Source organism: Syngnathus typhle, linkage group LG3 (assembly GCF_033458585.1).
Source record: "Syngnathus typhle isolate RoL2023-S1 ecotype Sweden linkage group LG3, RoL_Styp_1.0, whole genome shotgun sequence".
Lineage (NCBI taxonomy): Eukaryota > Metazoa > Chordata > Actinopteri > Syngnathiformes > Syngnathidae > Syngnathus > Syngnathus typhle.
Window position 1 is genome coordinate 18,375,965 of NC_083740.1, and position 12,371 is coordinate 18,388,335.

Consider the following 12,371-nt stretch of genomic DNA (forward strand, 5'->3'; position numbering starts at 1 on the left):
CTGCAATCTTGAACCCCTTTGTCCCCAATTTCCTAATAATGTCAGTGACTTTGAAGATTTAGAGTAGATCTAAAACCTTCACAAAATAAAGAGAAGGTTGATAAGATATACCGTATATGAGCCATTCTACCGAAATGGTTCAAATTCAGAGTTGGGTGTATTAAATGTGTCAAATGTGTACATTATTTCTGAAAAGCATTTACTCTATTCATGTTTCACAGGAATTCCAGTGGAATAAAATAATTCTGTAACCGATTCATATTTTTGTTCACCACTGTCTCGAGTTTTTTTTTGTCATCAGAATCAGTCTAAATGATTTTTTTTAACAGAATCTGATGACGATTTTCAAAATGTATCACGATTTAAAGGATATTTTTATTGTATAATGTAGAAAGTTGATTATATTGACTCCATCAGTAGGCAATAGTATTGATTACAACGTTTTAGTAGTGACCATACGGTTGTTGTTGCAGTAATACTCTGAGGGTAGCATTGTAATCACTTAAGATTTTTGCTATATTTTAACTTTTGACGTGTATTAGTAATGGAAACACGGATTCCGCCATTTCTCCGATCTGTACTCAGGGTTGTGCAGGATCGTTCACCACTGGTGAATCACCAGTCCTGCACATTAATTCATCATTGAAGAAAAAGAACATGGGTTTCATATAAATTTTTAATTGGAATGACAAACATTTTTTCCGTAACATCAATACAACAAAAATTAGTAATATATTATTATTATTATTATTAATTATTATTATTAATAATAATAATGTGAGCTTTTTAAATATATGTCATGAATTACGTGACAAACATTGATAAACCTAATCAAAAGGCCCGTATGATGAAAGTATTACATAGGCTGTTGTATTAAAGGAGCAAAGACGTTTCGTAGCCCACCGTCTAATGCGCATGCGCGTTTGTTTGCAGTCGAACCCTTTGAGCGTAAACCGTTATATTATTCGGCCCGTGCTGTCATCTGAGGGCAACAGGATCGCGTACGTTATTTCAAAGTGTACGTTCGGCACGTTCGGCACGTTCGTTCGTTTTGTCAGCGACACGCGCCAAAGAAACGTTTGGGCTTTTTTTTGTTTTTGTTTTTTTGTTTTTGGAAGGGCCGCGGGAGCAGTTTTGTGTGGGGTTTCTTCGCGACAACAAGACGCGAGGTTAGTGTGCTCTCATTCATTCTCGCTCTCTCCTTTGACATCGTTGCTAATATAACAAGCTAACGGTTGTATGTGTAGTAATAGGCGGGGTAGGAACCGTTGTGAGGGTTGTATGTTGCTGGGGGGAGAGACAATGTTAGGAACTGAGTTTCCTTCAAGACCATGGTGTACAGTCGGGGTAGATTTGTTTCAGTTCGGTAAAAACCAGTATCTTGCGGTTGTAGATTACTTTTCAAGGTTTTGTGAGGTAGCCAAGCTTTCGTGTACAACCTCGGACGCTGTAATTACCCACTGTAAATCTATTTTTGCTCGACATGGTATACCTGAGGTTGTACGCTCCGATAATGGTCCGCAATTTGCATCTGAAGAGTTCAATAGGTTTGCACGGATGTGGGGGTTTTCACATGTCACATCCAGTCCACATTTCCCACAGAGTAATGGGGAGGTGGAGCGGGCAATAAGGACTGTCAAAAGTCTACTGAAAAAGTCCAGTGATCCCTACTTAGCTTTAATGGCTTACCGTGCCGCACCTTTAGCGAATGGTTGTAGTCCAACTGAACTGCTAATGGGGCGTAAAATACGTACTACTGTTCCGGTCATTCCCTCTCAGCTCGTTCCAAAAGGAGCGGATTTGGAAAAGGTGAGGAGGAAGGAGCGGAGCTACAGACAAAGACAAAAACTGAATTTTGACAAACGACATAGAGCTCACACATTGCCTGCCTTACAACCTGGAGACCATGTGTGGGTCAAGGACATGCAACAGAGAGGTACTGTAGTGTCCACAGCGAACACACCAAGATCCTACATCGTAGAAACATCTGGGGGAAATCTCCGGCGAAACAGGTATCATCTCTCACGCACACCTGTGGCTCCAGAACCACACATCGCTGTCCCTGATATGGGGGAAAGCAACCCTACAGAGACTCTGAAAGGACCGGTCTCTCCTGTTGTACTCTCTGGTTCACCAGAATCTGAGAGACGCTATCCTTCTCGCGTCAGGAAGACCCCAGAGTACCTTAAAGACTATGTTACTTGAGTTCACGTGTTTCACTTCGGGGTCTGGGCTGTCAGATTTGGTAATGCCAATTATTTAATAGTTAAGTTGTTGCCACTGGGTTCATATATTGGGATGGTATTGAGTTGTAAAACATTTCACCTTTTTCAGCTTGTTGTTGAGGAAATAATCTGTTGTACTAATTTTCGACACAAAGTTTATTTCCCATTGAGAAAGGGGGATGTAGTAATAGGCGGGGTAGGAACCGTTGTGAGGGTTGTATGTTGCTGGGGGGAGAGACAATAAAGTATGTTCCGTCTTGACATGAACGAGCGTCTGTCCCGTCTCTGCCTTAAGGGTTTCTATGTACCTATTAAACGATAGAACAGTATGTGATGTGTGTGTTATCAAAAAGCAGGGTTTACACTTGACACGATGTGGCGCGACATTTTAGAAGATAAGCTGAATTGGACTGCTTTGCGATCTTATTAGCTGGATAAGAGCAGGTGTTGCTGCAGAAAACGGTCAACTCCGAGGAGTTTGGACTGGACGTTGCAGTTTTTTCCAGAGGCAGCCATGTTAGCTCAACGACCTGTCCCAGGACCTCGAGAGTACTCGATTTGACAGCTCGCTTAGCTTGCTTGGACTGTTAAGAGATGCTGGGCCCGGTGCACGCACAGGTCATTGCGAGGCTGATCATCGAATGTGCTCGTCGTGGTGTTGAGAGAACATTTTAATTGGATCTCGTTTTTATTTGACAGATTCAAACCGAGCCTCTGAAGTTCAGTCTGGGTAAAAAGATGCTAATTGCAGGAAGAAGAAAAAAGTCAAGCAGTCCGATGAAAAGCTATTCAACACAGCCCCAAAATAAGTTAATAATGGATAATTTAGCAAAATAAAATTCTGTAAACCGTAACTTGGATAGACTTTTTGTGGTGTAGTGTAGTATTGGGTTGCGCAATAAAGAATCAAGTGCGTTATGTGTATGGCAAACGTGCATTACATTTCATTTTGATCCTTTGAAATTACATGCCTTTTATCTGACTGACCAATCAGAAGCAAACTTAATGCACATTGCCATCCAACAGAACAGAATCTAGGTGCCTTACTCACACAAAATAACTTGAAAAGTAGTAATAAATATCAATAAATCATATTCTTAATTATGGCAATTTCTAAGATTAACACACCTAAAGAATTGAACTGATTTCAGGGTTAAATTTACTCCCAAACTGTAATCTTAACATTTTCAGAGTTAAATGGCATCCAAAGTAACTGTTGATTAACTCTACAGGGATGTAAATAATTACTCTTGGCAGCACCGTTTTTCTAGTTTGAGAGACATGAATCAGATCCATTTCCTCCCCTGCATTTTTACATGGTAAGTGGTAATAAATTCAAACTTGCAAAAATTAATTTTGAATTATTGCTGTGAAGTGTGAACTTCCCATGACAAGAATTGTACAAAGTATTCTTTGTCATCAGCAACAAAAGAGCAAATTTGGTCATTAGCTAACTTTGCGGCGTGCAGTCAGGACTTCAAAGCTTTCTCTCCTTGCCTCAACACGATCAATGATTGACCTGCACTACAGTTATAACGTAAATGAAATTGTGATTTGTTTTTTACTAGACTTTTGTCTTTATTTCATAGCGTGTCTTGACTGAGCAGTTTCCAGTCTTTTGCGGTTCTCGTCCAATCAGATTTCAGTTCCATGTCTTTCCATGTAAATGAATTTAGAGGGAACAGGAAGGCCGTTTGGGGAATAAATTACTAATTTCAAGCCTCGCCAAAGGGTATCGATAAAATGCCATAGCCTCTGATTCTCTGTGCCCTCCATCCTTTTATGCACTTTATTGTATTTTGTCATTATATTGTTTCTGTTGTTCCCCTCTCACGCAACCACCACGTGTTCATTTGTCCTTAAAGATGATGCTGAACAGGCGCTGGATGTGGAGGATGGGGTTTCTCTTTCTCCTGACCATGGCAGCGGTAATAGCCCAAGGGCAGTCCGAAGTTGACCAATCAGATGTCGATGAAGAGATTGCCTTGGATGATGAGGAAATGGAGCCTTTAGTCACTGAGGAAGAGGAGGAGGAAGAAGAGGAGGAGGTGGAGGACACTAAGGCAAAACAAACAGACCCTCAAAGCACAACCAATGACAAAGTGTCCTTCCAAGTGAGAAGACGAAGATTTGATTAATATTAATAATATAGAAACTCTTTCACTGCCATTGATGAGAATTGACATCAAACATCACTTTGTACTGGTCTGGCAGTGAATGAGTTAAAAATGGGAGCGGAAGAAATTTGACCATTTTATTGATGTTGGCTTCATAGGTAACATATGAGACTCCTGTGGCGGCTGGAGATGTGTACTTTGCTGAAACATTTGATGATGGCTCACTTGGCAGGTAATCTGAGCTTTTGATGCAAAATGGCGTGTGAACCCTCAACATATAATGACAATATGGGTGTTAAAACTCAAAACTGAGTTGATGGTGATCATCGTAACATACTGCAACGTTATCTAGAGAGGAGATGACCGTTGTTTCATATCTGAAAAGTGAAAACTTAATGATATTTTGACCTCGGAAAGAAATTGTGGCAAATGATTGAATAACACTTGGGTTATTATACATTTAACAACATGTTTTCAGTCAGGTGTTATCCTTGTCAGTAGCTAGAGGACCATCATCTATAACTAAAACGAGCATGACTTGGGAGTCATTTATTGTCTTTGTGGTTTTCTTAGATGGCAGTTGTCCAAAACAGTAAAGGAAGATGCAGATGATGACATTGCCAAATATGATGGTTTGTCTTCTTTATCTCTTTCAACCAGAAATGATGTACCGTTTTTTTCCGTGTATAGTGCGCAAAATTTAACTAATTTATTGTCCTAAAATCTGGGGTGCGCATTATACATGGGTACAAAAAAAAAAAAAAATTTTTTTTTTAATTTTTTTTTTTTTTTTTTTTTTTTTTTTTATAAGTCCCAATGATCGTCACACACGCAGGGAGGCAATGGGTCCCATTTTTATAGTCTTTGGTATGGTCTTAACTAGGCTGGATGTAATTTTTTTTGTTGGCGTTGATTTCTCCGACTGCCCGTAAACGCACCACCGCGCTTCGTGCGCGCACGGGACAGCAAACGAGCAGGTGATCGAGCAAGCGTCTGATACGAGAGCATTGCGGTCGCATGGAGCGTGTTTGAAGTGAACAGCAGAGAAGAAAGGAACAAGGCAAAGTGTTGTGAAATAAAATGCACAGAACGGATGCGCAAGACACGTCAGCTATATAAAGAGCGAGAGTTGTTTTCTTCCTATTAGTTTCAATTCACAGTTTAATTAGCAGTTTCAATCAGCAAATAACAAAATGCGTATTACAGGTAATATTTTATTTTACAACACTTTGCCTTGTTCCTTTGGTCTCTGCTGTTCATCCTAAAACACAAAGGCGCTCTTTAAGCAATGCGACAGTGAGCGCCCGGCGCGCTGCGGTTGCGCGACCGCACCAAATTAAGCTCCCTGCGCAGTGCGCACTGAGGTCCACTTAAATTTTAGAAAGTACATCAGGACTTTAAAAATATCTTCTAAATTTCAGCGACGGCTCTGTCACAATAATCGACCAGCCCGGTGCAGTTGGGCGGTCGGCGGCGCGCTACGGTTGAGCGTTCTCTCGCGCGCTCTCTCTCTCGCTCGCTCTCGCACACACGCAAACCGGATATCATACGGAGGCCGCCATTACAGATGCGCAGAACGGATGAGCAAGACACGTCAGCTATATAAAGAGCGAGAGTTCAGTTCTCTACCTAAATCCGTATTACAGGTAATATTTTATTTCACAACACTTTGCCTTGTTCCTTTCTTCTCTGCTGTTCACTTCAAACACGCTCCATGCGCACGGAGCGCGGTGGTGCGTTTACGGGCAGTCGGAGAAATCAACGCCAACAAAAAAAATTACATCCAGCCTAGTTAAGACCATACCAAAGACTATAAAAATGGGACCCATTGCCTCCCTGCGTGTGTGACGATCATTGGGACTTAAAAAAAAAAAAAAAAAAATTAATTTTTTTTTTAAAAAAAAATTCATAAAAATTGGGTGCGTATTATACATGGGTACAAGCTTTTTTCCAGCATCAGCATGCCATTTTTAGGGGTGCGTACTATACATGGGGGCGCACTATACACGGAAAAAAACGGTACTTTAGAGGATTTTTTTTTTTATTCTCTGGGTGCCTTATTGTGTCCATTGTGCACTAAGAAGAAACTTGTTGTGCAGGGAAGTGGGCAGTGGAGCAGCTGAAGGAGAACAAGATTCCAGGAGACCAAGGCTTGGTGCTCAAATCCCGTGCCAAGCATCACGCCATTGCTGCCATGATGGACAAACCCTTTGTCTTCCGGGATGAGCCCCTTGTCATACAGTCTGTACACACACATGCATGCATATACATTGGCTTTTAATGTTTATGTCGTGACGTTTACAACAAAGGAATTGCAGTTGGTTAATGAACAAAATGGATCCTAGCAGAATTGTGTTGAGTAACTGCTTTGTATGTGTTTGTTTCGCTAGGTATGAAGTGAATTTCCAGGATGGCATTGACTGCGGTGGGGCTTATGTTAAACTGCTTTCAGACACCGGTGATGTCAATCTGGTGCGGTCATGCTAATATGAGAATAATCGGCTTACTTAAACACGATACGTAAGTCTTGGCTTTTCCCGGCCTTTAGGAACAATTCCACGACCGCACACCTTACTCCATCATGTTTGGACCCGACAAGTGCGGCGAGGACTACAAGCTGCACTTCATCTTCCGTCACCTGAATCCCTTGAACAAAGATTTAGAGGAAAAGCATGCTAAGAGGGCTGATGTGGACCTCAAGAAGTTCTACACTGACAAGAAGACTCACCTCTATACTTTAGGTATGGTAGCATGCCAGCATGTGTGGCAGATGATTTTTTTTTTTGAGGGGGGGTGGTTTTATCCTTGTAGCAGATACAATTTAGCAATATGGAATTTGGTATGTTGCATTTTGAGATGCTCTCATACACCACATATTCACTATGCACTTGTATTGACACCTCCATTCATTGCTGGTCACTGCTACTTTCCACCACAAAAGACCAAATAAACCATGACAGCATATTGAAATAATTGCGCTGACAAACTCTAGTGTCAGTAATGCATGTCTGTGTGTTCCTTCGTTGCAAGTCTTGAACCCAGACAACAGCTATGAGATTTTCATTGACCAGTTCAGCGTGAGCCGCGGCAACCTGCTCAATGACGTGGTGCCTCCGGTCAACCCGCCTAAAGAGATCGACGATCCGAACGACTTCAAGCCAGAAGACTGGGACGAGAGGGCCAAGATTCCCGACCCCGACGCTGTCAAACCTGACGACTGGTGATATGAACAGCTGCGCTCGTAGAACTAGCTTTGGCAGCACATTGCCATTTTGAAATGTTGTCAGATGACTTGTCGATTTATAGTAAAAAGTGCTTTGTGTCAGGGATGAGGACGCACCTCCAAAGATTGAAGACTCAGATGCAGTGAAGCCAGAGGGCTGGCTGGAAGAGGAACCTGAATACATCTCCGACCTGAATTCTGAGAAACCAGAAGACTGGCAAGTAGACAGTGAACACATTTCCAACAAACACATACAATGAAGCATAGCATAAATTGGCATTCAGGAACTCACATTTTCTCTTTTACAATATATAGCCTGCTCAAGCTAAAGCAATAAAAGTATTGTTTTGGCACTATCTGGTGGCATTTTGGTGCCAAGGAAACAATTTAAAGTGATTTAAGGAGCTTCATTTAGACAAAAGTAGTCATTTGCTACCATCTGGTGGCTCATTTATTTAGATTTCTAGTATCATGGTTTCCTCCCCTCGTGAGTAGAGAGGGATTACTACTGCATAGGGGTGTAACGATACATCGATACACATCGATTAATCGATATAATGCTCTACGATTTATTGGCATCGATGCTAAAGGTAAACATCGATTTATATCGCCGTGTTTGACCTCGGAATTAGACGCGACTTTATTTTGAAATCCAGTTCATTGTGGCTTGCTTCCTTTTTCCGGGCGTGTTGTGTTGTGAGCAGAGCACGCTCGTGAAAGGGGAGGCGACAATTAGTACGCGGCTCCTGGGCTGGTGCTATGGCTAGTGTCCAAAGAGACGAGGAAATTTGCTCCCCTTTAGGCTTCAAGTCATTCGTTTGGAAGCACTATGGATTCCAAAGAAAAGATGGCTCAACGGACAAGACACGTGCAGTTTGTAAATCCTGCCACGCGGTGATCAAATATTCAGGGAGCACAAATCTCGCCGCACATTTAAAGAAAAAACACCACATCAAAGTTCAGTGTTAAAGTAAGCAATTTGTATACTACAATACTCTTGTCATTTCCTAAATAAAGAGTTTGCAGTACCTTGTTGATTTTGCGTATGAATTGTTATAAAGCTGACTGACTCTGAAATCAGGATATTGTTCTATATTTTTTATTAAAAAAAAAAAAAATCGATCGTAGAGCACTATATCGCGATATATCGTGAATGAATCGCAGCAGGCTTTAAGATATCGGCAAATATCGTATCGTAGTTCTTTATATCGATATTATATCGTATCGTGACGAAACCCGCGATTTACACCCCTACTACTGCACTGTATGGTATGTTTTGTCTCTTATGCTATGAATGATTTAGCCTCATAGCTCTCCCATGTGTAGGGATAAAGAGATGGATGGAGAATGGGAGCCTCCGCAGATCCCCAACCCTGCCTGTGAAAGTGCTCCAGGGTGTGGGCTGTGGAAGCGACCCATGATTAACAACCCTCAGTACAAAGGCAAGTGGAAAGCCCCACTGGTAGACAACCCCAACTTTAAGGTAACCAACCTCCAGCTTGCCTGACTGACGTTGCTTTTGTTTTCTGTGGGCCTGATTTACGAAAGGTTTGCACTTGCGAAAACGGGTGCAGAAATGATTGCATGCTCACGCAAATGGGTATAGAAGTAAAGTTCTTAACTGGCATCTCCTAAATTTGTTTTACTAAATGGACAAAATTGCTACGTGGTTCATATTGTGTGTTTATAGCTGAATGGGCAAAATACCGGCGGGAGTACATGCAAATTTAAAAATGATGGCTCTGATTATTGTGGTGAGGAGGAGGCATGGGGAGAATGAATCCTTTCCGCAACACTTTATAATTATGCCACAAACACTTAATGCAACATTACTGTATTATTTTTTGTAGCGATAGATGTGTATTCTTTAAGTCAGTAAGTAGTTTGTTGGTTTGCATCTTCTGGTAACACATTCAACCCCTTCACTCAAACATTTCTTGTGGCGCTGTCACAATTTTATCTACAGCTCCAAATTATTAATATGGCAGTTTCTGTTGTGTGTGTGTGTCGAGTGATGCACAAGAGTTGTAGTCTTTGCAAAATGTAAAAACATTGATTTAATTACTCAATGGGAGCAATTATTATAACAACTTGTTAAAGTACATTTAGTACCCCCTTTTCATAGTAAATCAGGCCCATTGCCTACATGTCCATCTGATGGTGTTGATCTCTATTTTGTTATTGACTTTCCCTAAAGGGGGCCTGGAAGCCTCGTAAAATCATGAACCCGGAATATTTTGAGGACCTGCAGCCATTCAAAATGACGCCTTTCAAGGCCCTGGGCTTGGAATTGTGGTCCATGACGTCCGACATCTACTTTGACAACTTCATTGTCACCTCCCACAAGGAAGTTGCTGACCGCTGGGCCTCGGACAGCTGGGGTTTGAAGAAGCTCGTGGCCAGTGCTAACGAGGTTAGTGTTGACGGTCGAGTCATTATTACAACAAATCTGCATCGATACGCTCAGTGAGATCAACAAGGGTTCAAATCGTCCTCCCATCAGCCCGGGATTTTTGCCCAGCTGACGATTGCAGCAGAGGAGCGCCCATGGCTCTGGGTGGTCTACATTCTGACGGTTGGTCTGCCCCTGGGACTTGTTGTGCTCTTCTGCTGGCCTAAGGTACCATTCAGTTATTCAAAGCAGGCTGATGTTTATCTGCACAATCTTAAATAAAAAAATGTTGGTTGCAGAAACCAGATGATTATATGTACAAGAAAGTGGATGTGCCGCAGACTAATGTAGAAGAAGAGGATGAGGAGGAAGAGGAGGAAGATGCAGCAGATGGCACAGACAAGGATGACAAAGATATCGAGGCTGAGGACGCGGAGGAAGCACCTGCAGGTGAGACAGACACCCCAACTAGTGTTGCTCTTCCCGTTTAAGTCAACCCTAAACATTTCTTTACAATAATATGTTGTATGTGCCCCGACTAATCCAAACACGACATTCTGATCAATATTGCCCATTTATATCTCAGGGGGTGGCCATTTTGCCACTTTCTGTCGACTGAAAATGACATAACAGTTACCAGGTTTCAGGTCACAACCAATCACGCCCACTTATCATTTTCCAGGTGAGAAAGGGGCAAAATAGCCGCCACCTCAGATGTATATAAAAAGGTGGCTTTCGCCTGTTTAATTCATATTTTACATATCACATAAGAAATGTTGGCGTTGACTTCCTCTTTAACCACAGTCTTACTTCAAACTATAGCAAAAGCTCAGGACAACGATGGTCCAAATCCAAGAGCTGGCCAACCAGAGGGGAATTGTGACAATGAGGATGGTGGAGAAGGGGAGGACGACGAAGAGGAGGAGGAGGAGGAAGAAGTAGAGGAAGAGGAAGAAGTAGAGGAAGAGGAAGAAAGCAAAGCTCCTGAGAGAACTCAAGAAGAGGAGGAGGTAAGTGAAAAAGTAATGTCTGTGCCCCAGAAAAGTTTTACCATGATCTGGAATCCAAATTAGCCTAAAAATAGATCAGTCAAGGTTGTATTTAATTTGAAGGCATTTTTTTGTATTCGTAGGCAGCCGAAATGTGACATTAAACAGTGTTGTGTACAATATCACCGTCTCATTTTGCTCACGGTGTCCTCTCTTTCAGCCGGATGGAGGCAGTGACGCTGCTGAGAGCAACAAACAAGCTGTGAGGAAGAGGAGGGTACGGAAAGACTGAGGTGACATCTGTACCCGCTACCCCCTCCCTCCTTAGGGACAACATGCAGGGCTGTCACTCGTTGAGCAGGACAGAACATGCATTTCCTCCAATCTCCTGGTAGCCTCCAGTCAACCCGGTTGCCCCATTTGCATCTTTAATCCTTCCGTGACAAAACTGAACCCAGTGGTGTCTTGCTTTTCAGATCATAAGTGTGTTCTGGTACAAAATTTCAATGTCTGCTTCAAAATATTCATCATCCTTGCTTACCTATTGGCTGGTTGGAAGCCCACCATGTTCGTCTCGCTCTCAATTCATTGATCTGTCTCCTCAGAGTAAAGACAGTGTACAGCATCTGTCCTTTGCTTTCAATAACACGTTGAAGGGCACAAAGTCCTTCCTTGTTCAGTATTTCCAGGCGGGGACGCCATGTTGTGTGAAGAGGTGACCGCACTGTGAAGAAAGCTGACCTTAAAGTTTCTGTAAATAGTTTCATTTAATAAGCATTTACTTTTGTGTATTTTATATTTAAGTTAGAGATCAATATCTTTAGTTTTAAATTTTTATGCTAACGCTGATGAAATGATTAACTTAAAAGGCACACAGTAGTGCATAGACCTCTGCAATGCACTACCGTTTTTTTCCGTGTATAGTGCGCCCCCATGTATAGTACGCACCCCTAAAAATGGCATGCTGATGCTGGAAAAAAGCTTGTACCCATGTATAATACGCACCCAATTTTTATGAATTTTAAAAAAAAAAAAAATTATTTTATTTTTTTTTTTAAGTCCCAATGATCGTCACACACGCAGGGAGGCAATGGGTCCCATTTTTATAGTCTTTGGTATGGTCTTAACTAGGCTGGATGTAATTTTTTTTGTTGGCGTTGATTTCTCCGACTGCCCGTAAACGCACCACCGCGCTCCGTGCGCATGGAGCGTGTTTGAAGTGAACAGCAGAGAAGAAAGGAACAAGGCAAAGTGTTGTGAAATAAAATATTACCTGTAATACGGATTTAGGTAGAGAACTGAACTCTCGCTCTTTATATAGCTGACGTGTCTTGCTCATCCGTTCTGCGCATCTGTAATGGCGGCCTCCGTATGATATCCGGTTTGCGTGTGTGCGAGAGCGAGCGAGAGAGAGAGCGCGCGAGA

At 42.0% G+C, this 12,371-nt stretch overlaps 1 protein-coding gene across 2 annotated transcripts; it reads left to right on the forward strand.

Moving 5' to 3' along the window:
- Nucleotides 1–1,027: 1,027 nt before the first annotated feature.
- Nucleotides 1,028–11,673, forward strand: clgn (calmegin). Of its 2 annotated transcripts, none has more exons than XM_061275158.1 (15): nt 1,028–1,169; nt 4,091–4,339; nt 4,501–4,574; nt 4,916–4,974; nt 6,442–6,583; nt 6,733–6,814; nt 6,891–7,083; nt 7,373–7,562; nt 7,669–7,782; nt 8,892–9,048; nt 9,763–9,978; nt 10,069–10,185; nt 10,257–10,407; nt 10,762–10,967; nt 11,167–11,673. In XM_061275158.1, exons 2-15 carry the CDS (start codon nt 4,091–4,093, stop codon nt 11,236–11,238), a joined length of 2,022 nt encoding a protein of 673 aa, XP_061131142.1. In that variant the 5' UTR covers nt 1,028–1,169; the 3' UTR covers nt 11,239–11,673. The 2 variants fall into 2 exon arrangements, with proteins under 2 accessions (XP_061131142.1, XP_061131143.1); XM_061275159.1 differs by having other exon boundaries at nt 10,780–10,967.
- The last annotated feature ends 698 nt before the right edge of the window (nt 11,674–12,371 follow it).

Coding starts and splice junctions, on each gene's coding strand:
- clgn (XM_061275158.1), top strand. CDS start 4,091: ATGATGCTGAACAGGCGCTGGATGTGGAGGATGGGGTTTCTCTTTCTC. Junction 10,408..10,761: donor CGCGGAGGAAGCACCTGCAG/GTGAGACAGACA, acceptor CTTTAACCACAG/TCTTACTTCAAACTATAGCA. Junction 10,968..11,166: donor GAACTCAAGAAGAGGAGGAG/GTAAGTGAAAAA, acceptor CCTCTCTTTCAG/CCGGATGGAGGCAGTGACGC.